The 27966-nt window shown below is 40.2% G+C and overlaps 1 protein-coding gene across 1 annotated transcript; it reads right to left on the bottom strand.

Annotated features, from left to right (window-relative positions):
- Nucleotides 1-67: 67 nt before the first annotated feature.
- LOC143019703 (uncharacterized) lies at nt 68-26902 on the bottom strand. Its single transcript, XM_076175681.1, has 11 exons — nt 23578-26902; nt 19804-19969; nt 17302-17721; nt 11423-11668; nt 8766-8937; nt 8314-8609; nt 7401-7487; nt 7133-7284; nt 6629-6756; nt 6381-6503; nt 68-1124 (listed from the first exon to the last, which is right to left on the bottom strand). The coding sequence occupies exons 1-11, from the start codon at nt 25464-25466 to the stop codon at nt 964-966; spliced, it is 3840 nt and encodes a 1279-aa protein (XP_076031796.1). The 5' UTR covers nt 25467-26902; the 3' UTR covers nt 68-963.
- Between the last annotated feature and the right edge of the window lie 1064 nt (nt 26903-27966).

Genomic DNA, 27966 nt, shown 5'->3' with positions numbered 1-27966 from the left:
GACACTTTAAAACCTTAACAGGAACTAGTCTTGTTTGAAAATTCATAAGGGCAAATAAAACTACAAATTTACTACAAATGTTTTAATACAAAACCTTATCAATAACTGTACAGTGATAAAAAAAAGGTAAATAAAAAAATAAATAAATAAGATAAAAAATAAATAAGTCTATCTTCACCATAATATATACATAACCAATGGTCACTACTCAGCACTAATTATGAAAACCATATTAAATCAAAAATAATTCCTGATTACATAACTTACTCCTACTTGTAATGCACAACTAAAATGGGTGTTGGGAATGTAACCTTTGCCCAAACTCAAGAAATCTTATCACATACAATAAAAATAACACTACATTTATTCCTTGTTTTTCTATAAAATAAAATTTCCCAAACTTTTGTCATGCCATCACAAACTGTTCTATCTGAAACTTAAGTGATAATACCTGGAGCTCTATTATCTGGTTTTTTTTTTTTTTACGACTTATGCTTTACGTGCTACACAATGAGCAGGATTATTTACACATGTCTTTGTAAAACATTTCATGGTTAATATTTACATAATCATGATTTATCTTTTTTCTTGTATACTTTTGACAAGCAATCTTAAATATGTCTTTGATTGCAATAATTATATTAGCTATACTTCCACTGATTTAAAAATATATTGCCATGTACACTTAATTTTGATACATTGCACTGTTCCTTTGTTCAAGATACATGACAATAAAGTTCCATGTCAAAGGTTTAAGTAGTAAAAATAATTTTGAAAGATCAAATAATATAACTAAGAGGTTCAGCAAGAAATAAAAACAGTATGTACATTGTCTTCACAAAATAAGATTTCCAAAATAATTTTGGTTGTCTGTGGTCAATATCAATGAAAGAAAAGAAAAAGAAATGAAAAAAAAAAAAAAAAAAAGAGAGAGAAATAAATTACAATTCTGACAAAGGCCTATTAGAAGATCCTTGATACAAGTTTGTATTTTATTCTACTACAATAACTCTCCCAAGCAGTTCCATACTTAGTCTGACAGTGGGACTCCATTTCATTAATATGGATGACAAAGTAGACAATACACGAAGCATACAACAGCCATGGCAGAGCAAAATCAAAACCTGAAAAATAAATAAATAAATATTATAAGTATCTACTATAATAAAGTAGTAGCTTCTGTCTGTCTGTTTGTTTGTTTGTGCACGAACTCCTCCTAGGGTTTAGGAGATAGACCCCCATAACCATATATATATATATATTCTGATACCCTATCACTCCAGGTACTTGGATAACTATAATTCATAGAAAAAAAAAAAAATAATAATAATAATAAAAAATAAATAAATAAAATAAATAAATTATTTTGGCTAGGGTTAAGGATTAAAGGGGTATGGTGGTGTAACATGCCACTACTGTAGTCTCCCTTAATAGAATTGGCATTTTGTAACAATTCATAAATATTATTATATTTGTGAAATTCATGTTGCCACAAACTACGATAGCCTTTGTAAGGAGAAAGCATGTAAATGCAAATTGATTGTATAATTTTATCAAATGTTGGGCAGTAATATACTCGAATTCAAAGATAATAAAAAATGAGTGCAATTCTTTTCTTATGGCTGAATATATTTTATTTCCAAAGGGCATCTCCCTCCTCAAATAAGTGGGGTATGATTAGGTTAGGGATTATTCACCAACTCGCGGGTAATTTGGCTAGTACAATATACATACATATACCAAAGGCTCTTTTCTCCCTTACACAGGAGGTAGCCAAAGACAAAGGTATAGAAACCACTCCCACCCATTCCATCCCCTCCACCCTCTTCCCTCCATCTTATCTTGACACCTCCTGGAGGATGGGTCATCTCTGCATCTTGGCCACTGCCCTGGGTCAGAAGCAGTGTCCCAAGACACAGCACATTCACAACAAGGCTGCTTCATTAATTCAACAACCCACCCTCTCTAACCCCCTTATACAGAAACATATTGCTTCTGACCCAGGCAGTAGGTAAGCAACAGGGTTGATACTTCATCCATAAGTAACAGGTGAGAGGGAAATGAGGCTTGTAGATGGGAATGGAATGGTTGGGAGTGAGTGCAAGCATGACTTTGACTTGGCTACCTCCCTTATAAGGAGGAAGAAGCCCTTGTTATATAGATAGATAAGTATATAGAAACCATGTGGTGCTCTCTTCTTGGAGAGAGAGAGAGAGAAAAAAAGTAGTTTCCTCAACTTGTTCAATAAAGCACTCAGCTTCCTCTACAACAAAAATGTCCTTAGCCAAAAGAAATAAATACACCAAATTTGGCACTGTCTAATAATCACAATTTGTTTCAACCTTAGTGGAAGAGGTTTCTCTATCATAAGCTGGTGACAAACACTTCCACACTAATACAATAGATAAAAGTCCAACATTTCTTCTCAAAGAGATCAATGGAAGGGCCTGAGGACCATTGCCAGCCACTGTGGGCTGTGGGTTTTGTGTCTGTGAAACTCAAGGCAATAACTATTATATACTGACAAGAATTGGTTTACTAATAGGGTGGTCAATGAATGGAACAGACTTAGTAACCATGTACTGAACGCTGAAATTATCAGTTGTCTTAAGAAATGGTTAGACAGCTTTATGGATGGGGATGACAGGTGGTAATGGACATGGAACTGACTAGTGTAGGCCACATGATCTCTTGCAGTCTCCTTCATTCATATGTTTTATGACATTAATGGGAAGGAAAATAAATGGAAGTTATGTAAGAAAAGTTAAGGTACAAACAACTGGTAAGACACCGAGGTTTAGATGTGTGTCATACAAAGTGTCTGAAAAACAGGAGCTACTGTTACAGGGTTGTGTAATGTATGTCTATGGTGGGGAAAACTCCAGAAGACTGGAAGTGTGCCTATATAGTTCTACTCTAAACAGGACTGGAAGTGAGCCTATATAGTTCTACTCTACACAGGAAAAGGGAACAATTAGATTCTAGTATTTTTAGAGGAATCAATTTGTAAGTGTAGTTGGAAAGGCCTATGGGAGGGTGTTAATTGAGATGATTAGAAGAACAGAGCGAGTAACTGGTGAGGAGTAGGGTGTGTTTAGGAAAAGTAGAGGATGCATGATCAAATTTTTATGGTAAGGCAGATTTGTGGGAAGGCTTTGGCAAAAGGTAAGGATGTTATTTTGGGGCTTTATTGATTTGGAGAAGGCTTATCACAGGGTAGACAGTAAGGCACTGTGGGAGGTATTGCAGATATATGGGATTGGGGGAAAGCTGTTAAGGGCAGTCAATCATTTTTATAACAGTACAGCTTGTGTCAGGATTGGAAGTTGAGAGCTAGTAGTTTGCAGTAAATGTAGGGCTGCATCACGGCTGTGTCATGTTGACATTGGTGTTCAATGCGTACATAGATGGGGTTGTACAGGGGGTAACTGCAAGGGTGGTAGGGGATTGGAGATGGTTAGACATAGCGGTAGTGGTGGGAAGTGGGTGAGCCAGTTGTTTGTGGACAACACTGCTTGTGGTGGGGTCAGGAGGGATTAAGGTAGTTGGTGAGGAGTTTGGAAAGGTATGCAATAGGAGAAAGTTGAATGTAAATGTGGGTAAAAGTAAGGTGACAAGATGTACAAGGAGAGAGGGTGGCAGTGAGCTGGAAATGAGTCTTAAAAGAGAGAGGTTGGAGGAAGTAGATAATTTAAGTATTTGGGGTTGGAATGGAGAGGCGTGGGTGAAGGTAAACTGTAGATTGAGAGAAACAAGTTAATGTCTTGGGGGATTGAAAAGTGTCATGTAGGCATCTGAGAATGGACACAAATAGAAGATTACATGGAGGGGTTGATTGTGCCTACTACACTGTATGGGTCGGAGACTTGGAATCTAAAAGGCAGAAAGGAGAATTTTATGTGTTTGAGATGAAGTGTCTGAGAAGTATAGTAGGAGTTACAAGGCTGGATAGCATGAGAATTTGGGTCAGGAGGAGAGCAGAGGTGGAAAGGGAACTGGCAGAGAGGGCTGATGGACGATTATTGGGATGGTTTAGGGCTTTAAGCACATGAACTGTGAATATACGAACATGAGAATAGAAGAGACTGTAAGAGACCGTAAGGCCTACACTATCATGTCCATTACCACCAGGTCATCACTATCCATAAAGTCATCTTCTCTTAAACCAACAAATTGCTTCATTGCTCGCTACATGGTTACTAGGTCTATTCCATTCATTAACCACCGTTAGTAAACCTGTTCTTGCCATGATTTCCTTCTTAAACCTAAATTTGTCCAATTTAAATCCATTACTATGAGTTCTGCCCTGTTGTCTTAATATGATGACTATGTCTGCATTTCTTTTTGGCTATCTCCCCTGTAAGGGGTGAAAAAGCCTTTGGTATGTATGTATGTCTGCATCACCATCGTTAAAGCCCTTGACCCACTTAAATACTCCTATTATGTCTACCTGCACTCTTCACCTTTCCAGAGTTGTTGTTGTTGTTGTTCCCTAGACTGTCTGTCCGAGCAGTCCCGTCTCCCCAAGGAATGCTACAGCCGAAACTGGGTTTTCCCACAAATCCTTTATGCAGTGTATGTTGTGTTGTTTGCGTGCATGATTGTGTATAATGCAGTCTTCCATTATGTGTTGTATGGTATGGGGTGAAGTGTTACATCCTGGGCAGCTGTTCACCTTTCCAGAGTAAGTGAAGGTGCTTGTTTTTGTATAGTAAATTACTAACCCCTTGTATAATTTTGGCCATTTTCCTCTGTATTGATTCAAGTGATTTATCCATTCTATAGGACAGTCATAGTCAAAGATAGGTCTAAATATTGACTTTTGTTTGTAACCATCCTAGTAATAAATGCTCTATCCCTGGAATTAATGTAAGGTTTCCTGGATTTAAGGTCAGGACTCACTAAGACTCCCAAGTCGGTCAAGGCTCACTAAGACTCCCAAGTCCTTTTCACATTCTGTTTTCTGTAATATGGCATTATCTAAGCTATACCTGTTTGCTGGGTTGTGTACTCTTACATTTAACACACTGCCCTTTGAAATGCTGAAGTCCATTTGCCATTTTACTAACCATGCAAACAACCTATTATGGTCCTCCCACAAACTTCCCCCAACTATGGCATCCTATTTTAGTGTCATCTACAAACTTACTAACATCACTATCAATCCCACTGTCCAAGTCATTTATATACACATATACCAACAGCTTTTTCCCCCTAACAAGGGAGGTGCCAAAATCAAAGGCATAAATCCACTCCCACCTACTTCATCTCCATATACTCCACTCCCACTCACCATCCCTCCCTCCCTCTTTTCTTGGCTCCTGGATGATGGGTCATCCCTGCATCTCACCCACTGCCCTGGATCAGAAATGACGCAGCAAGAGAGTACATCCACAAAAAAGCCACTTCTATCCTCATTCATTCTTTTCATGTGTCAAAACTATCTCAGTATTCTTTCATCTACCCTATTTACCACCTTTCTCCATCCCCATTCTCTGCCTCAGCTCCACATTCCTCAATCTATTCAACCTCATTACAACCATACTTCAACACTTCATCTTAAACATGTTTATGCTCTTCCTTTCTGCCTTCAAATTACATGTCTGCTACATGTACTGCCATGTGCACAATCTCCTCATACAATCCACTCTATGTTCATCCCCAAATACCTATTTCTCATATCAAATACCTTTCTCATAAGACACTACAAACACAGAAAAGGCCTGGCACAATCACTTCCTCATACAATCTACTCTTAATGTTCATCCCCAAATACCTATTTCTCATAACAAATACCTTTCTCATAAGACAGTACAAACACAGAAAAGGCCTGGCCAGATTCAACTTGTACCAGGTACAACCAGCACAGAGAAGACACAGAACACTTCACACTAGTATACCTCACACTTACAATCTCCAAGCAAATACACAATATCTCTTCTCTAAGTGATTTATGCACCCCCTGGGGGCTGTGGGTCTTCTGCAAGACACCTGGGGGTACAGATTAACGGACTGTTTATATCCAACTTATGACAGAGGAGAACAGTCACTAGCTGTCAGCTTTCTTTATGTGAAAAGGTGGAGGAAACAGTTAAAACTGATCTTGAGGGGCCAGTCTGATAACCAAGTGTCCCCCTCCACAGGCTATCACGCTGTTGATGGGTTTTGAAGACAGGCATTTAGGATGATTCAATCTGATGTCTGTCATCACATAAGACTACCACTTTAGTGTCTATTGTTGGTGCCACCGAATGATTTACGTAACCAGTTTACAAACTACTCTGACTTATAACTACATACTTCATGTGTCACAGCACTTTTTGTTATTCTTGAAATGGCTTTATATATCATTACATTTACATGAAAATCTACCAACTTACCACAAAGTAGGACCTGAGCTAGCAGAATGGTTATGTTGCCAAGTAAGTTGGGATGTCGAACAATACCCCACCACCCAGATACAAGTAGGCGAGTTCCAGCAGCAGTTGGTATACTCTCCAAATCTAATCAGAAGATTTCCATAATTAAAATTCAGACAAGTGAACAAAAATTACATTTTCTTACAGATGAGAAGTTTGTCACCTCTTCCTATAACATACTGACAGAATCCATTATATTTATTACTTACGGCAAAGAGCTGGATCCGATGGATTGATTCTATACGTGTGTTTTTGGGAATTGGCACCACGGAATATTACATACCCAACAAGATAAAGACCCACAATGAGTGTGAGAATGTACCATTCATGCTCAGTTCTGAAAAATAAACAAATAAATTAAATGTAAGAACACTAATTAACATATCAATAAACAAGTTCATAACTGACCTAAATATCTCTATATCCATTCCCTACATTAACCATTCGTCAAGTTATTGCCTTAGATCTCACACATGAAACCTGTGGCCCCAGATTTTTGTCTACAGCTCCCTTGATGGCCCATTTTGCATTTTCCTATCTCATCAATTACTTACCCTCCCTGACCTAATCATCATACATCCACTACACTTACGTACTTCAACACACACATCCACTACACTTATGTTCTTCAACACAGACATCCACCAAACATCCAAACTTAAATTCACACTTCCCTTTCAACTCAGGTGAAATAAATAAAATAAAATCCTTACCTGTGGTAGAGAACCAGTCTGACAACTAGTCCATAAACAAATGGTAAGCCACAGTAATTTGTTACTGTCATTAGTCCACAGCCTCTCCGGTTGTACTCAAAGGTAGTAAACAAATTATCTTCCATCCATATCATGTCAACCCCTAAGAATATCTACCAAAATACAGATAAGTCATATCAGAAGTTTGCTAAGTATTGGAAGACAGGCAATATAGATTTAGAAAATTAACTATTCACTAATACAATTCATCCAGCATTATGAGACTTACCTGGAGAATGTTAGCCACCATAATTGTTGGACTGTAAACACCAGTGTCAAGCAGGTCTTTGATGATAATAATTACACTAAAAATAATCTGTTGGAAATAAATAAACAAAATAATTAAATCAATCACACACACCTAAAGGCCATTTCCTTCTTATAAGGAAGGTGGTTCAGTTAATGTATATGAGAGCAAAAGTAAGGTGATGAGATGTACAAGGGATGAAGGTGACAATGGGTTGGTGAGTTTAAAGAGTAAGAAGGTGGAGGTATTGGAGAGCTTTAGGTATTTGAAGTCACACGAGACAGAATGAGGGAGCAAGGGTGGAAAAGTGTCATGAGAAATTGGTATCTGTGGATGAAAGTAAAGAAATTTCTTTACAAGGGAATGACTGCCCACAGCACTCTATGGAATTGGAATTTGAAGGAAGCAAGAAGCTAAACACATTTTAGAATTGACTGGAGAGCAGTAGTAAATGAATGAGTAAATGATGCAGTGTGTGTGTGTGTGTGCGTATTTACCTAGTTGTATCTTACAGGAAGGGGAGCTATGCTTGTGGTGTCCCATCTCTGTATCTCGCCATAATTTGTCCTTAAATTCGTGTATTGCTTTGGCACACACTATTGTTTCAAGTATGTTCCATACATTCACCACTCTGGGAAAAGCTGCTCTTTTTCATGTCTCTTCTATAACTGTTCTTTTTGAGCTTCCATGTCCTCATGTGTTTCTCTTATCCCAATTTAGTGAGTGTTTATGTGTGTGTGTGTGCACATGCACACATGCCTTTGACGCAAGCATTGTGGTCATCCAGAAACCAAGAAAAGAGGGAGGGAGGGGCAGTGAATAGGAGTGGAGTATGTTATATAAGTTCTATTACAGTGGTGCAAGAAGACATTCTCAAACAAAATATAAAACTTACCAGAGTCAGATGAACAACCCTAAGCAGGAAATGCTTCACATCCAAGTTTCCAATGCATGGTGAAATTTGGCGCCCAACAAAAAGATCAGGGAAGAAGAGGCCAGAATTGCCACCTGGGTTTTTAGAGTCATCTGGGGCATTCCTTGCCAAAACGAAGAGCAGTAGTGAGAGAACGAGGGCAAAGGTCATATAACAGACAAGAAGATGTCTGAGATGAGTGTGCACTGCCAATACATTCACGTTGAAGTTCATCAGAACTGGTATAACAACCAATGTCAAAATGAGCGAGATAAAACCTGCAGAAAAAGAAAAATTAATTACTATCCACTATATTCAATAAATTACAAACATAAATCAAGTAATATCATTTCAGTTCCACCGGAATGATGAAAAATTATAACATAAATTAGTATCACACTGTTACATGACGAAACATAAGCACTCAAAATTACCATTGCACCGAACGGAAGCTCCGTTTGGAAGCACGACTTTTCGCCCAATTGGTACAAAATACAAAAGCAGCTGGGTTAGTAGAAAGCCCATAAACATTGCAAGACCTGTAAGACTGTAGTAAGCATCCAACTTCATAGGGAAAGCTGGAATCTCTTGCACAGTACATTTTTTCTGCAATATATGACAAACTAATGAAAGCAACACCAGAGAGATCAATGATTATAAAATAACACTATGTACAATTATGTGTTCCAGTTGCCATACAATAACATGGTGGAACCAGCTCTAGCTGTTGGGCCCTGCTGAGGAGGTGCTGTGTCTTGCTTCATTCTGGTAAGGGACAGAATGATCTTTATTCACTAAGTACCAAGATGAAGAGGTTGATGAATGGGAGGGATCAGTGTGGAACGAGTATACTTTGATTTGGCCTCTCCATTCTACGGGGAAAGAAGCATATGGCAGGAAAGGTGAGGAGTAGAGGTGGAGGTAAATTGCAGATTGAGAGAAGCAAGTGAATGCCTTGGGGGATTAAAAAGTGTCATGAGAAATAGGCATCTAGGAATAAATACAAAGAGATTATATGAAGGTGCGATTGTGCCATCAGCAATGTATGAGGCAGAGACTCGGAATTTAAGAGAGGCACAGAGGAAAAGTTTAAATGTGTTTGAGATGAAATGTCTGAGAACTATGGGTATGGTAGGGGTTGGATAGTGAGAAATGAGAAAGTGAGGACTGCAAGGATGGAAAAGAAGATGGCAGACAGGGCTGATGAAACAGTACTGGAATGGTTTGGACACATGGAAAGAATGAAGAAATATTAGTAAAAGAGGTGTGAAAGGCAGAGGTGGATGGAGTGAACTTGATGGGACAACTGAGGATGAGATGGATGAGGTGAAAGGGACTGAACAATAGGAAAATGTCTGCTGAGGAAGGGAGAAGACAGGAAACAGAGGTGTGGAGAATGGCTGTGCATAAATGATACTGTGATGCATGTAAGGGAGGGGGTAGAGGATGGGGGGGGGGAGTGGTTATATGTGAATGATAATTTGACGCAGCCCAAAGGAATTTCACCCCGTCTTCTCTATTTTCTGCACAAGGGGCCAGAGGGGGAGGGGGAATAGCTAAATTAGTGAAGCGGCCTTCCTGTGGATGTACTGTGTCTTGCTGCATTGCTTCTGACTCAGGGCAGTGGGCACAAGACAGGGATGACCCTTCATCCATGAGGAGCCAAGATGAAAGGGAGGAAAGGGTGGTGGATGGGACTGGGTACATGCCTTTTGCCTTGGCTACCTCCCTTATAATGGGGAAAAAGCCCTTGGTATATAGACAGATGAATAAAGTAGTTTTAGAGGGATTAGGTTGGTAAGTGTAGTTGATAAGGTGTAGGGTATCAACTGAAAGTGTAAAACAGAGGGAGTAACTGGGAAAGAACAGCATAGGTTTAGAAAAACAAGAGGATGCAAAGGCAAGATTTGCATAGAAAGACATTTACACGAGAAGTTAAAAGGGACGTCATTTGGGCTTTTATGGATTTGGAAGTGTATGACATGGCTGACAGAGAGATATTTTGAGATGTGTTTCAGATGCACGCAATAAGGGAAAATCTGTTGAGGGTTACCTCAGATGCGAAATGCAGGGTCATGATGACCCATCATCCAGAAGGTGCCAAGATAAAAGGGAGGGAAGAGGGTGGAGGGCAGTGGAGTATGATAGGGATGGAATGTGTGAGAGTGGTTTTTATACCTATGTTTTTTGGCTACCTCCCTTATGAGGAAAAAAGACTTTAGTATATGTATGTATATATATACCAAAAAGCCTTTTCCCCTTCAAGAGTATGGATGGTTAAGTCAAAATACATACCCACCCAAAACCCATTCATTGCCCCTTCCATTCTAGCATCTCATGGATGAAAGGTAACCCATGTCACTCAGGTCCAAGGCAATGCAGCAAAGCACAGCACCACCATAGCAGAATCCAACAGCCTGAGCTACTTTACCCATAGCTCACGACCGAACACATATCTAACAAGAATTACTTGACAACAAGGGTTATAGTGAAATAGCATCACATGCATTTAAATTTGAAGTAGAAAAAATCTAGAATATATTGTTTTGTTAGAAGCTACATATAATTATGAATACATAAATGTACTGTATTTGCTAGCACATAAAATGCCCTCTCACAATATATTTCCCTCTAAATACCAGGCATGTGAATGGGGGTTGTGTGTGTGTGAGAGAAAGAGAGAGAGAGAGCAAAGCAAGCACACTAGGGTAGGGTCTCCTCTCCAACAGTATGGAGCTTTTGAATTTTTCTGCTTCAAATAGTGCAATCTGGTGAAAATATTTCACTAACCAATCCAGAACAGCACAAAAACATTAAGAGTAACAGTTACGAGCCTATACATATTATTATTTTTTATAGCTTTGGAAGAAATGGAAATAATGACAAACCACAAGAAAGTGTTCTTAAATATGCTGAATTCCACAGAAACGCAGAAATTTTACATGCCTGAACTAGTAATAATATTCTAAATTTCTTTGTACAACAGAGCTAAACCTATGCGAAGGTGCATCTTATATGCCAGCAAATATGGTGTGTAAACAATATTCATTCAATACACTAATGAAATCAACAGATCAAATTATATATTTACCTTCATACACATGTGTGAAACAACAAATGGGAACCCAAGTGCCATCACTATTAAAGGCAACACTTTAAGGGTAGCTAATGCAGGAAGAGTACTGTATATAGTACAGCCAACCGACTTGAAGAAGGATTTTATTTTGACACCAAGGGTCCTGTGTTCAGTTTCAGTTTGAGTTTCCTCTACACCAGGTTCTGCGTTAGCTTCTTTGATATTGTTAACAAGTGCATCATCATCCTCATCATCAGTGTTCTGAAAAAAATATTAAGTTAAAGTCTTTCGTTGAAAACTTAACCTTAAACTAATACAATCAAAGCAGTAAACATAAAGCAAGCTCTTAACAATCATGAAAATATAGTCAAACATATTCTTAAAACGGTGACTACATTACAAGGTCTTTATGCCATCCATAAAGTTATTCAAAGAATAACCATCAATATTAAAGAAAATGGAGAAAAGTGGGAGGTGAGCCAGTTGTTGTTTGCTGATGACACTATGCTTGTAGCAGGATCAGAGGAAGGATTGAGGAAGTTAGTGACAGAGTTTGAGAAGGTGTGTGAAAGAAGGAAGCTGAAGATAAATGTGGGTAAAAGTAAGGTGATGAGATGTACAAGGGGAGAGAGTGACAGCAGGCTGGAGGTGAGCATTAAGGGTGAAAGACTGGAGGAAGTGGATAGTTTTAGATACTTGGGTGCGAATGTGGCAGGAAAGGGAGGAGTGGGGGTGGAGGTAGAATGTAGATTGAGAGAAGCGAGTAAATGCCTTGGTGGATTGAAAAGTGTAATGAGAAATAGACATCTGGGAATAGATGCTAAGAGGAGGTTATATGAAGGAGTGATTGTGCCAACAGCATTGTACGGGGCAGAAACATGGAACATGAGAGAGGAAGAGAGAAGGAGTTTGAATGTGTTTGAGATTAAATGTCTGAGAAGTATGATAGGGGTTACTAGGCTAGATAGAGTGAGAAATGAGGAGGTGAGGAGGAGAACAGGAGTGGAAAGGGAGCTGGGAGATAGGGTTGATGAAAGGGTATTAGGATGGTTTGGACACATGGATAGAATGAGTGAAGAAAGATTAGTACAAGAAGTGTGGAAGGCAGAGGTGGAAGGAGTGAATATGAGGGGGCGTCCTAGGATGAGATGGATGGCTGGGGTGAAAGGGGCATTACAAAAGAGAGGAATGTCTGTTGAGGAAGGATGGGAGAGGACAGAAGATAGGGGTGAATGGAGAAGGGTCGTGTATAGATGATACTGTGATGCATGAGGGGAAGTGGGTGGGGGATGGGGGGTGAGGAATTATGTATGAGAAAAAAAAAAAAAAAAAAAAAAAAAAAAAAAAAAAAAAAATTGACACTGCCCGAAGGGATTTCTCCCCATTTTCTCCTTTTCTGCATGAGGGGACGAGGAGGGGGGGGTCCCCAAATATATGAAGCGGCCTTGCTGTGGATGTGCTGTGTCTTGCGACACTGCTTCTGACCCAGGGCAGTGGACAGGAGGCAGGGATGACCTGTCATCCAGGAGGTGCCAAGATAAGAGGGAGGGAGGAGGGTGGAGGGGAGAAAAAGCCTTTGGCATATGTATGTATGTAATAGCATAATGTCCCCTTTGGGGCTCCAAGGAGAAGAATGCTTAGTCCTATCCCTGTCCCATTTTTGTCGCCTTTTATGACTCAATTGGGAACACTTGGTGACAGTATTCTTTTCCCCTACCACAAGGTTTAGCAAAAAATGAAAATGAATATTCAGAAAAGTGGTACAGTGGGGGGACAGCCTAATAGAGGGACAGTCACAGTATAATAAAGTATCACCATTTCTCTATGAATAGAGATTTCCTCTACCACAAAATCATGTGTGGCTCTGGTCCATAGGGGTGCCCCATATAGACTCTAGAGTATCAGCTGCATGCTACATAGCAGTTCTAAACCCCACAATAATATGCAGCCAATACCCCTGATAAACCAGTTAGCCTTTGCCAACAACACTGCACTTGTGACAGGATCAGAGGAGGGATTAAGGAAGTTAGTGAAGGAGTTTGGGGAGGTGTGCAAAAGAGGGAAGTTGAAGATAAATGTGGGTAAAAGTAAGGTGATGAGATGTACATGGAGAGAATGTGGCAGCAAACTGGAAGTGAGTATTAAGGGAGAGAGACTGGAGGAAGTGGACAGTTTTAGATACTTGGGTATGAATGTGGTGGGAAAAGGCAGGCATGATAGCAGGTAAAAAAATATATATATATATATATGTATGTATATATATGTATATATATATATGTATATATATATGTATATATATATGTATATATATATATATATATATATATGTATGTATATATGTATATATATATATATATATATATATATATTACAGGATCGTTTATTACAATCGGAAATTAATGACAAAAAATCAAGATCATTGTCAGGAAAAGAAAAGGTAGGAGTAGAGGTGGAGGTAGAATGTAGATTGCGAGGAGCAAGTAAATGCCTTCAGGGATTAAAAAGTGTAATGAGAAATAGACATTTGGGAATGGATGCCAAGAGGAGACTGTATGAAGGAGTGATTGTGCAGACAGCAATGTATCAGGCAAAAATATGGAACATAAGAGAAGAGTTTAAATGTGTTTGAGATGAAATGCCTGAGAAGTATGGTAGAGGTTACTAGGCTGGATAGAGTGAGAAATGAGGAGGTGAGGAGGAGAGTGGGTGTGGAAAGGGAGTTAGGAGATAGGGTTGATGAAAAAGTATTGAGATGGTTTGGACACATGGAAAGAATGAGGATTAGTAAAAGAGGTGGAAGGCAGAGGTGGAGGAAGTGAAGATGAGGGGATGACCAAGGATGAAATGGATGTATGTGGTATAAGGGGCATTATGAAAGAGGGGAATGTCTATTGAGGAAGGAAGGAAGAAGACAGCAGATAGGAGGTGAGTGAATAATGGTTGTGTATGGATGCTGCTATGATGATGGGAGAGGGTGGGGGATGGGGGTGAGGGAGTGTGTGAATATTTTGATGTAGCCCAAAGGGATTTCTCCTCATCTTCTCTTTTTCTGTATGAGGGGACGGTGAGGGTGGGTCACCAATTAAATAGAGCATCCTTGCTGTGTCTTGCTACATTGCTTCTGACCCAGGACAGTAAGATGCAGGGATGACCCCTCATCCAGGAGTATCCAAGAAAAGAGAGAGGGGTGGTGAGTAGGATTGGAGTATGTGGGATGAAATGGGAATGGATTTATGCCTATAACTTTGGCTACCTCCCTTGTAAGGGGGGAAACAGCTTTTAGTATAAGCAGAGGTGGGTGGTTTGATTCAGGAAGTCCAATTACCTGATTATCTGGGTGCAACTTGAAAAAATATAAGTACGTACATATACTTATGTTTTTATATATGCATGTATGTATGTATGTATGTATATATACATACACACACACAAACATGTACTTTAATTTTTTCAAATCGCTCCCAGATAATCGGACTTGGTCTTGTGCCTTCTGGCTTCAGTGAATCAAACAAAGCCCAGCACAATTCCACTAAATATTTTCCTAATTAATGTACCTGCCACTACCAGCATTTTATCTCTCAACTTAACTGTAGTGTTCACTGTCCACAAGAAAAGGTTAAAACACTGAGGTCTATAACTCAGTCATCATGATTGTACATACATACATATACCAAGGCTTTTCCCCCCTTACAAGGGAGGTAGCCAAAAAGGAAAAGGCATAAAATCATTCCCACCCATTCCATCCCTGAATACACTCCACACCCCTCCACCCTCCCTCTTATCTTAGCACCTCCTGGATGACAGGTCATCCCTGCACCTTGTCCACTGCCCTGGGTCAGAAGCAGTGTCGCAAGACACAGCACATCCACAGCAAGGCCGCTTCATTAAATTGGCGGCCCCCCCCCTCTCCATCCCCCCATGCATAAAAGGAGAAGACAGGGAGAAATCCTTTCGGGCTGCGTCAAATTTTGCTCACACATACTACCTCACCCCCCATCCCCCAGCCCATTCCCATGCATCATAGCAGCATCCATGATTGTGCCTTAAAAAAAATCAACATCTTAATGACTGTTACTGGCACTCTAGCCCATTTAGCACTACCACTGGAGGACAAAATGATCTGGTTAAATGTCATGGAATTCACATTCTCATGGAGAGCTAGGAGAGCGCCTCCTTAACCACTTCAATATGGGTCAAATTCTTGCAGGCAGCATCGGCTGCCATATGAATGATGCATCACACTATTTGTGTTATAAAATATAAAATCACTGCTGTATTACTCGTTCTCTTTTACCGAGTAATAATTAATTAACACAGAAAATGTGATCTGACCAGTTCACAGAATCTGGGCAACTTATGTACAACTTAAAAAATATATATATATATATACAGCCACTCCTCGTTTAACGACCTACTCGGTTAGCGACGACGCGGAGTTACGACGGGCTTTATGACAGACCAATATTCGTTTAACGTAAATCTCCCGAAGTTACAACGTCGTGTACGATAATTAAGTTGGCTGAGGCAAATTTGTATGATGTTATAATTGAACTTGTACGGTGGATATTAGCTGTGAGGTAAAGTGTTCTGAAGCTTAGGTCTACATTACCATCCTGCAAGCTGCAAAAACTACCTGGGGTACAGTATATACTGGTAGTGGTAAATTTTTAGTTTCGACCATGGGCGCAATATAGCAATAGAAAATTAATTATTAATTTTGTAAATTATAATGTATCAAAGTAATATGCAATTTTGTGAGCGGAAATAAAAAAAAAGGTGCTAAAACAAATTTCGTAAGTAACGAAGTCATGTCGGACAAATGGTACACCATGTTTGTTATGATAGATGCCGATGTCGAAGAAATAAAAGGATGATAAATTCATCTAACCTAAACTAAACTAACCTGACCTGTGTTTGATAAATCATTACCTGCAAATTAAATGTCATCCGGCTCGTCCTCGTTGTCGTCGTCGTGAGAGACTTTGGCAGACGACAAGATGGCGTCCCAATCCTATGCTACCGACTTCGTTCATTAGCATATTTTCTTGTAGCATGGTATTTTTTACTTTCATTTCCGCCCACAAAATTGCATATTACGTTGATACATTTTAATTTACAAAATTAATAATTAATTTTCTATTGCTATATTGCGCCCATGGTCGAAACTAAAAAAATACCCCGGTACTCAGTATGGAATGTCAGCATACGCGGATTTGGTCATATACGGTAATTTCAGGAACCTAACACCGTAAATAAACAGTAAATAAAGCTTTAATGTACTGTATAAAAGAGGGAAAATACATGAAAATAAAGATACATGTATTGCTGGACATTGTACATACAGTACATGTACGTATATGAATACACTTTCGCTTAACGACCAATTCGGTTAACAACGGCGCGCTGGTCCCAATTGTCGTCGTTAAACGAGGAGTGGTTGTATATATATATATAATCAAGACGCTGACGCCAGCATCCTCGTTTACCCACTCGCACCTCATGACACCTACATAGGAGGTCATTGGACTTTTAGTCTGTAAATCTAATGTAGTATGCCCTTACTATTTTGCTACAGCCTCAAACTCTCTCCACTCCTGACCTCACTCAACTAGCAACAATGGAGGCAAAAATGAGCAATTGGCAGTAATACATCACATGCCCAATAATGTGCATAGCACCACACAAAGCATAGCAAATTAAGTACTTAGTGTATGCAACAGCACAGAGCACAGATAAGTCACAAAATTAAATTGCTGTTGGGAAAGTCACTTGGCACAACAGTCTATCTATAAACTAAGGGTTTTTTCCCCCTTATATGGGAGGTAGCCAAGTCTCACCTCACATTTCTCCCTATTCATTAACACATAAACAGAAAGACAAATCAGAAACTGTACCTTGTCTAACATAGCAGCTATTCTGGCGGATTGGCGAATTGGCACAACGCTCCTTGGTCTTGAAGTCCTTTGAATCACTATGGTTTCAGTTTCTGTTTCTGTCTGAACAGTTGTTTTCACTTCAACCACTGGTTCTATTGGATCAGCCTTAACTTCTACTTCTTTAACCTCTTGGATCACGACAGGTTCAAATTCTGGTTTGGGTTCTGGTATGGGTGTGGGTTCTTTCTTGGGTTCTGGTTCTGGTTCCGGTTCTGGTTCCGATTCCGATTCTGGTCGCTTCTTTATCTGCTTCTTTGACTCAACTTTAGCTTTAGATTTTGGTGGACGGCCTGGACTTTTCCCAGCTTTCTTTGCAGTTCGACCTCGACTCCTGCTGCGACTGCGGCTTCTGCTTGATCTTCGGAAACCACCTATGGTCTGAAATCCATGATGTTCTACAGTTATTCTTATTAGACAAAAATAAATAAATAAAATAAACAAATAAATGAAGATGATATGGTTTAACATCACAAACTCCTCCTATCGGAAGGGATGGTGCCCTTAACAGAGGACTTTGTAGCATGGAATTTAATGAACCATGCCCTTGGTTCAACTTCACCAGTGACAGGATTCGAACCACCATCCCCTCGACCTTTGCAACAAGTAACAACGCCCTAACCCACTCAAAATAAAGGAGTAATTCTAAGTTCAATTTAATAACTAATTATGTTTACTAGTTTTCTGGAATTAACCACTTCAGTTACCTTACGGCCTCAATTGATTCTACTTTGATTAATGCCTAGTTCGCCCTACAACTATATAAAACTGTCAGATACATTCTTCATTCAATCCTCTTTTGCATTTTCTCTTTCTTGCTCAACAGACATTCCTCTCGTAACCAATGTAACAACAGTACATCCATACAAAAACATATTCTCATTTAAATTACAAAACAAATACTTCAAGACTGACCACCAAACTCCCTTCCCCATGAAATACATCCAGAAGTTCCTTCTTCCTAAGAAAAGCAAGAACCACAATAGTACATGTTCAGGTCACCACCCAGTACTAAAACAATACCAACACAAAACAGACCTGGCCAGAGAAGCAAACTGTCCCAGATACAACCATCACACAAATGACATCAATCATCTCATCCTACACTGCCCCACACCCATACCCAGTCAACAATACAATGTTTCTTCCTAACCAGTTTCACTTATGGCTTCTTCCTCTGAAGAAGCCATAAGCAAAACTGGTCAGGAATAAACTCGGCCATAGACCCGTGTCTTACTCTTCCACCTTAAAAAATAAATAAAAAATAAAATAAAATAAAATAAAATAAAATAAATAATAAAAACAATAATAATAATAATAATAAAAAAATAGATAAATAAAAAAATAAAATAATAATATATCAATAAATCTTTCTTGAGTGACTTACATTTGGTGGTTGCTGCCAGTTAGCCCCAGGTCTCCTGCAAGAGAGATCTGGGGCAACAGAATGATTCAGTAACCCTTCATCCCATCTATCCACCTTATTTTTGGTCTTCCTCTCAAGTTTATTCCATCTACTTCTACTTTCTACATTCTTTTTTGCTAGTAATTCCTCACTCATTCTTTCCATATACCCAAACCATCTCTGCATTTTCTTTTTATCTACCCTATCTGCCAGTTCTCTTTCCAACCCAATTCTCTACCTTATTTCCACATTTCCAACACAATCAATCCTTGTCACACCTACCATACTTCCCAAACACCTTACTTCAAATCCTTTAGTTTTCCTTTTTTCCCTTTCTACCTTCCTCAAATTCCAAGCCTCATTCCATACAGTGCTGTTGGCACAATCATTCACTCATACAACCTTCTCTTTGCAATCATCCCCAGATACATACTTCTCATTCCCCCAGACATTTACTTGTTCCCTTTATTCTTTTATTCACCTCCACTCCTCCATTCATTGCTACGTGACCCCCAAATAGTTCTCATCTAAGGGTAGAGGAGCTTAAACCCACCCTCACCATCACTCCTTTAACATTTCATCCTTTTTACTTCTCACATTTACTTTCAGGTGTCTTCTCTCACATACCCACCCAAACTCTGCCACAAACTGCATCCGTCTATCCTTAAACTCAGCCACAAGTGCAGTGTCATCCACAAATAAGTGGCTCACCTCCACTTTCATTTACCAACTCCAAACCCTTGCCTTGAATTCATCTTCATCTCTCTCACTACCATGCACATATATATGTTGAACCATGGCAACATTAAACAACCCCAGCACAGCCTAACTTTCACCTAAAGCCATTCATTATCTCCATTCTCATTCTCTGCCACAATATTTAAGTCAAGGTCAAAGCAGCAAGGTAGCTCTTCCACAGTAAGGCAGCAAGCTGGTCAACATCCACTACTTATGGTAAGTAGATCACCTAAATGTTTCAATTCTACCACATTTCATGTTCTAAAATACATACTTAAAGTATCTTCCACTATAATAAAAACTTGGCTTAAACTGCTTACCGAAACATTTCTATGTTTGATTGCCAGTTCAGTCTCATCTGGATCCTCAAATCGAACAAGATATTCAATATCATTTAAATCAATGATACTTCCTGGAAAGTACAGGCTGGACTTTGGCCACTTGGCCATTACCTTCTGTCCAACCTCAAGGATTGGCATCTTGAACCTGCAAGATAAAAAGAAGTTTGAGAAATCACATCTTGTAAAAGGGTGTGGGAAAGTATGAAGGTTGAATATGTGGCCAGGTCTTTGTGTCCGCACTGTCTTACTGTCAGATGGAGTACGGAGTGTATGCAAACTACTGTGAATTTTGTCTGGGGGTTCAATTATCTGGGTATATATATGTTTCAAAATGGATGTTTTGTGTTTAGGTGGTAGGTTGTTGTAGATATTTGAGCAGTATGCTGTTGGTATAGTTAATTTTGTTGCATTATGTTGTTGTTGTTGTTCCCTAGACTGTCTGTCCGAGCAGTCCCGTCTCCCCAAGGAATGCTACAGCCGAAACTGGGTTTTCCCACAAATCCTTTATAAAGTGTATGTTGTGTTGTTTGCGTGCATGATTGTGTATAATGCAGTCTTCCATTATGTGTTGTATGGTATGGGGTGAAGTGTTACATCCTGGGCAGCTGTTTACAATGCAGTCATCCAGCCTCTTCTGGTAGCTTAGAAGTGCTGCATGGTGGCCGCACCACAGTCTGGCCAAGTGGACTCTGTCCTTTCGTGGGAGAGAGGATTCAGAAGGGTGGATATCAAGGGCTCTGGTATGCAGCAGTGTGTTGTCTTTCAGTGTGTTGCATTATGTTGGTGGTTCTTGTGAAATGTAATGTGATATTGGGTTCTAGTGCAGAATTGTGTTCCTGCAATTCTCATACAATGTTCTATTGGAGGGATTTTGGTATCTGTACGTAGGTATTCTACTGAAGTGGTTTTTGTGTATCCTGTTATTATTCTCTCTGCTCCATTCTGTAGTGTTTGTAAATTGTTTGTGTTGTAGTTGCTGACTGTTGGGGACTATGCTGTGGAGGCATACTCTAGGGTGGTTTTTAGGAATTGTTTATAGATGGTTATTAATTTCTGCTATCCAAAATCAGCACTAGTGATTTTTTTTTCTTGATCTTTGCTGTCAGGTCTTTGATATGTACGTTAAATGTCACGAGTAGAAAACATAAGACCTAGAATATTTGGGTTCATTAATGATGGCAGGGTTAGGCCATTTAACTACAGGGTGTAATGTTGATTCATAGTTGTCAGAAGTTAGCCATGTTACTGTGGATTTCTAGGGTGATAAAGAGGAAATCACAAAGAACCAGACGAGTTTCATCAATAAGTACAAACATCATGGACTCATGACTGACAAATATTACCCTGTCTGGGGTATTGGCTGCATGTTATTGTGGCAAAGTAGCATACAGTTGATACTTTAGGGTCTATATGGGATACCCCTACAGACCAGAGCCACACACCATTTTGTCTGTGATATAGGAAAACTCTGTTCATAGAGAAATTATGACACTTTATACTATGACTATCCCTCTGTTATGCTGTCTCCCAACCCCATTACTGTCCTGTACCATTTCTCTGAATATTCATTTCCTTTTTTTGCCAACCCTGTGGTGGGGGAAGAGAATGCTACCTCCAAGTCTTTCCACTTGAGTCGTAAAAGGCGACAAAAAAACAGGACAGGGGATGGGATTAGGAGTCCTACTACCTGTAGCCCCAAAAGGGGACATTCCTAAAAAAAGAAAAAGGCATAAGAGGGTCTGGGAGTTTTTCAACCAGTACCCTAAGGTTTGGGTCTTTTAATGTGCGTGGATGTGGTACAGATAAGAGTAAAAGGGAAGAGATAGGCAGTATGTTTGTGAGAAGAAAGATGGATGTGCTGGCTTTGAGTGAAACTAAAATGAAAGGAAAGGGCAACTGTGAGTTTGGGAGTGTAGCTGGGAGGTACTCAGGAGTGAAGAGGTGGATGAGGGAGATAAGCGGTGGCTATACTAGTAAGTGAAGAGATAAGTAAACGGGTAGTGGAGTGGAAGGAGGTTTCATCAAGGTTGATATGGATGAAGGTGAAGCTGGGAAGGCAGATGTGGGTTTTTGTAAGTGCGTATGGACCTGGTAGTGAGAAGAGCATAGAGGAAAGGGAGGCTTTTTGGGTAGATATGAGTGCATGGCGGGATTAGGAAGAAATGTCAATGTAGTGGTATTGGGAGACCTTAATGCTAGGGTAGGAAATGAACCAATAGACAGAATGATTGGAAAGTATGGAGTTCTAGGTAAAAATCGTAGTGGAGAATTGATGGTGATGTGTCTTGGGAGTTGATGATAGCAAATACAGTGTTTAGGAAGAAAGTCAAGCATAAGTACACATGGGAGAGGGTGGTGGATGGAAGGGTGGCAGATAGAGTGTTAACCTCTTCAGTACGGTTCAAAATTTCGCGGGCAGCATTAGCTGCCAGACGTACGATGTGTCGTAATAATACTCGCATCATAAAATATAGTCACTGCTTATATCGATCGTTCTCTCTTTCACCCGTGAATTTTGATAACCATAGAAAATGTGATGAAGACAGTTTAGAGAGTATGTCATTACGCAGGGGCAACTACAATAAATATAATCAAGACGCCAATATGGCAGCCTCGCGTATCCACTTGCTCCTCATGCCGCCTACGTATGCGGCACAGTATGGAAGGAGTTAATGGACTATATAATGGTGACCAGTATGGTAGGAAGAGTTAAGGATGTACATGTTCTAAGGGGAGAGAGTGGGGGAATATCAAATCATTTCCTGGTGGAAGGTAAATTGAGAGTGGAGAATAGGTGGAGAAAGAGGAAAAGGGCAGAAGGTAGGGAGGTACTTAGAGTGAATTGCTTAAATGAGAAAAAAAAGGAGAATGAGTATAAGAAGCTGAAAGAGGAGTGGGAGGGAGTAAAGGATAGAGTAGAGCTAGGAGTGGAGGAGGAATGGGAATGGTTCAAGGAGGGAGTCATATGGTGTGCAAAGATGGTGTGTGGAACAAGGAGGGTGGGAGGAAATAGAAGGAAGGGTAGTGAGTGGTGGTATGAGGAAGCAAAGAAAGGTGTAAAAGAAGCAGGCATTCATAGATTGGCTACAAATTAGGATGAGGGAATGGTATCAGAGGTACAAAGTAAAGAGAAGGGAAGTTAACCCCTTCGTTACCGACCCATCAACCTTACATAAACAAACGTTTCCCTGCCGAACCGACTGCCCATCCATTCCTCCGCATCATGTGTGGGGTAGTCTTCAACTTCTCACACCCACCCTGTTCACACTATACTATCTATTTTTATGTTTTCTATCAGAGAAATCCCACAAGATGTCATCTGAGTAAAAAAAGAATAAGTAAACTACTTTTTTCTTTGATTTTACGTATGTTGCACAAAACCATTCATACTCGGATAACTATATATTAGCCTGAAAATCACAGAATACACAGAAAAATTATATATTTATTTACCTTGCAAATGACGATGATATGCAAAAATTGGATGGTCCTTTGTGGCCGAAAGCATGGAAAACTCGTAGCACGCTCCCAGGTAAGGTCAAGCCAGACACAACACATGCTCACACAAAGTACAGCGCTAGTGTCACAGTTTTATATGTAGGTGTAGTGCTGTGTGTGTGTGCATTGTGTGAAGTGTATGTATTGAGCAAGCATATAAGAACTAAATAAATGAAGAAAGACTTGTAATAAAAGGGATGGTAAAGAAAACTTGTAAAAACAAAAGAAAAAAATAGGGAATGGGATTATGTTTACTGCTGGCTGTGATACTTCTGGTAATGTTCAGGAGAACATAATCCAGGTAAATCCTTGCAGGCAGGGCAGTATTTTCTTGTCCATTTGTTCTTGCCCTCAGTAGTACAAATCCTGCACCGTCTACGTGGCCTTTGTGTGTTTGCTGTGCTTGGTATAGTCATTAGTCCATGAACCACTGGTGTGGCTGCAGCTCCTGACGTGCTGGGTTGTGCACCTGCTGGTGGTGGTGGGGGCTGTGCACTTGCTGCTGGCATTGGGACTCCTGTTCTTCTGGGTTTTTTCTTGGGGCGCTGTTGTTCTTCCTGTACCACACACAAGCTGGCATACCCCAGACTGTACTCTTGCAACATCTCGTGAACAACAAGCTTTATGAATTCACTGAACCCAGTGCTACATTTATGCAAGTTTTGATATATTACTCTAGCATTGAGTACCATTCTAGACATCATATGTACACCAATCTTCTTGAACCATGCGTAAGATTTCCTGGTTGGATCATATGGTTCCAACAGCTGATCAACTATATCAACTGCACCCATCTGGTCATTGTAATGATGAATAGGCAGGGGCTTCTGCAGCATCTTACTCCCCCCACCTTTGACATGACATGATTGTTTTTTGTACCCTGTTGTATACTTGGTTGTAATAATGTGGACCAATCTTCTGTCACAAAATTTGACGATCAGCACATCCTCTTTTCGTCCAAATACAGACTGCTTTTTCTGAAGATTCTGTCGTGAGATAATATCAGGCACACCTCTGTTTGTCCGAATGGTCCCAGTAGTCAGTGTCTTCTTGTTCAACAAATATTCAGCCAGATGAAGGGAAGAGTACCGGTTGTCTAAGACAACGTGCCTTCCCTGATTCAGAAGTGAGTGCATTAGATGTACAGGCACACGCTCAGACTTGCTGAGGATAGCAAGCTGTGGGTCTTGTCTCATCTCCTCATACATTGCAGGTGTACATAAGCAAAAATTCCAGGTGTAGCCTCTTGCATTACTAGCACTAGGACACAATGCAAAGAGTTTCATACCAAAGTGCTTACGCTTTGTTTTTATGAACTGTCTGAAGTGTAATCTGCCTTTGAACAAAATCAGTGACTCATCCACTGCAAAATTTTCACCTGCAGAAAAATGTTCCATGCACTTAGCACGTAACAACTCCAAATAAGTACGAATTCTTGTCATAGGCATCCTGGGGACAACATCATCAGGGTGTGAAAACCTGACAAATCTAATGATCTGAGAGAATCTATTACGACTCATAACAGCTCTGAAAACAGGTGGCCCCTGGCACAGTGGTGATGTACTCCAATAGTCAGATATCTTGGGTAACTGTGTTAGTCCCATGAGTAGCTGCAATGAAATGTACACATACATCTCTTCCTCACTGACATTACACCACTTTTTACCCATAAATTTCTTAGAACTAATGTGGGGATTGTCTCGAAAAAAATATGCAGCACGTGTGTTGGTCCAGAGACACAGAGCAGCAATCACATCCTTCCCTATGAATAACTGAAAACAGTCTAGAGCACTCATAGCACTGTCTTCATGATGTAGAATAATACTAGGATGTATATCAGGAAAATCAATGTTACATGTAGGTAGCGGGTTAAGTCTGGTGTCAGAGAATGGGTCTGAAAGAAGTGTGAAATCTGTTTGTCTGCCGGCAGCTGTGGGGGGTGAGCCAGGAGGGCTGCCTGACAGGCCACTACTTGCAGACGTCTCAATACTCTCGTTGTCGCTACTAGCATCACTCTCTACATCACTGATAGCTTCTGAGTCAAACAAAGTATCATCACCTTCCACTGAGTCATCAGAGTCCTCAAATTCACTCATCATCTCACCATCATAGTCATCTTCACTGTCATATGTAGGTATATCCATAATTGCGAAGTAAATCCGCACGTGCTACCACAAAAAAATATAGACAACACTGAACAAGAGCTACAGAATGTGCATTGCGGCACTCGACAACCATGTGTTGCCATACGTAGGTCAGAAAATATGATGTATAAAAATACATAATATTATGATTGGTCTCCAGAAATTACGTCACAGCACTGATAGTAACTCATTGGTCAAAGTTTGTAGCGTTTCAAACCGTCCCACGAATGGCTGGAGCCTTATGTTTGTAAACAGACACTTACCACCACGTGGGTAGAAATAACCCAGAAACTGAGGCCTTGAGAGCCCTCAATACACACAGCTTATAACTGTGACACGTGCATGTCACGGGAGCATGCTCGGTTCCTGGTGGGTGCACTCAGCCGTGACAAGCAGGTGTCACAAAACACACATCCGGTACTCAAGGGGTTAAGCATAAGATAAAGGAAGCAAAGAGGAGAGCAGATGTGAAATGGGGTAAGAGTATAATAGAAAATTTAGAAAGCAATAAAAAGATGTTTTGGAAGGAAATTAGGAGAGGTAGTGGAGGCGAATCAAGTAGAGAGGAAAAGGTAAAAGGTGCAGATGGAGAGATGATAATGGAAGAGAAGGCAGTGAGAGGAAGGTGGGCAGAGTATTTTAGGGAGTTGCTAAATGTGAAGGAGGATAGGGAAGGAAAGGTAGTTGCAGTGGGAAGCGCTAAGAAAATGAGAGTGATGAGTGAGGAAAATGGAGGAGAAATAGGGAAGGATGAAGTGAAAGCAGCTGTTAAGATGATGAGAGCAGGTAAGGCACCTGGTCTGGATGGATGCCATGCAGAATGTCTCAAAAAAGGAGGTACAGTGATGGTGGACTGGCTGGTGAGGTTATTTAATGTTTGTTTAAGAGAAGGTAGAGTGCCGGAGGACTGGAGGAGTGCCTGTGTAGTTCCGCTTTACAAGGGAAAGGGGGACAAGTGTGAGTGTAGTAGTTTCAGAGGGATCAGCTTGTTGAGTGTAGTTGGGAAGGCTTATGGGAGGGTCTTGATTGAGAAGATTAGGAGAGGAACAGAGGGAGTAATTGGTGAGGAACAGTGTGGGTTTAGGACAGTTAGGGGTTGTGTAGATCAGATTTTTGTGGTAAGACAGATATGTGAGAAAGCTATGGGAAAGGGGAAGGATGTTTTTTTAGGCCTTTATGGATCTTCTGTCCTCTCCTGTCCTTCCTCCACAGACATTCCTCTCTTTTGTAATGCCCCCTCCATCTGCACCTTTTACCTTTTCTTCTCTACTTGATTCGCCTCCTCTTCCTCTCTTAATTTCTTTCCAAAACATCTTTTTATTACTTGCAAATTTTTCCGTCATACTCTTACTCAATTTCACATCTGTTCTCCTCTTTGCCTCCTTTACCTTTTGCTTTACTTCTCTTTTCTTTTCTTTGTACCTCTCATATGACTCCCTCGTCCTATTTTGTAACCAATCTGTAAAAGCTCGCTTCTACTCTTCTACAACCTTCTTTGTTTCCTCATCCCACCATTCACTACCCTTCCTTCTATTTCCTCCTGTCCTTCTTGTTCTACACACCATCCTTGCACACTTTGTGACTCCCTCCTTGAACCATCCCCATTCCTCCTCCACACCTACCTCTACTCTATCCTTCACTCCCTCCCACTCCTCCTTCAGCTTCTTTTTGTACTCCTTCTCCTTTTCCTTTTCATTCAAAGAGTTCACTCTAAGAACCTCTCTACCTTTAGTCCCTCTCCTCATTCTCCATCTATCCTGCACTCTCAACTTACCTTCCACCAAAAAATTATCTGATATTCCCCCACCCTTTCCCCTTAGCACATGTACATCCTTAACTCTTCCAATCATAATCCTATTTACCACTACATAATTCATTATTGCTCTATCTACCACCCTTTCATCCACCACCCTCTCCCATGTGTACTTATGCTTGACTTTCTTCCAAAACATTGTATTTGCTATCATCAACTCTCCTTCTAGACACATTTCCACCATCAACTCTCCACTACGATTCTTTCCTGGAACTCCACATTTCCCAACCACTCCATCAATTGGACCATTTCCTACCCTAGCATTAAGGTCTCCCAGTACTATTACATTGACATTTCTCCCTAAATCCTCTATGCACTCATTTAAATCTATCCAAAAGGCCTCCCTTTCTTCTACACTCTTCTCACTGCCAGGCCCATATGCACTTACAAAGACCCACATCTCCTTTCCCAGTTTCACCTTCATCCACATTATCTTTGAGGAAACCTCCTTCCACTCCACTACACGTTTACCTATCTCTTCACTTACTAGAATAGCCACCCCTTCCCTCACTCACCCTCTCTTCACTCCTGATAACTTCCCACTTACACTCCCAAACTTACACTCACCCTTCCCTTTCAACTTAGTTTCACTCAAAGGCAACACATCCATCTTTCTTCTCACAAACATACTACCTATCTCTTCCCATTTACTCTCATCTGTACAACATCCACGCACATTAAAAGACC

The sequence above is a fragment of the Oratosquilla oratoria genome, chromosome 37 (assembly GCF_046742065.1).
Source record: "Oratosquilla oratoria isolate Oo_2021 chromosome 37, ASM4674206v1, whole genome shotgun sequence".
NCBI lineage: Eukaryota > Metazoa > Arthropoda > Malacostraca > Stomatopoda > Squillidae > Oratosquilla > Oratosquilla oratoria.
This window is presented reverse-complemented; position numbering and strand designations above follow the sequence as displayed.

Coding starts and splice junctions, on each gene's coding strand:
- LOC143019703 (XM_076175681.1), bottom strand. CDS start 25,466: ATGGATATACCTACATATGACAGTGAAGATGACTATGATGGTGAGATG. Junction 19,970..23,577: donor CAGAAGTATCACAGCCAGCA/GTAAACATAATC, acceptor TTTATCTTGCAG/GTTCAAGATGCCAATCCTTG. Junction 6,757..7,132: donor AGACTGGTTCTCTACCACAG/GTAAGGATTTTA, acceptor TTTATTTTTCAG/AACTGAGCATGAATGGTACA.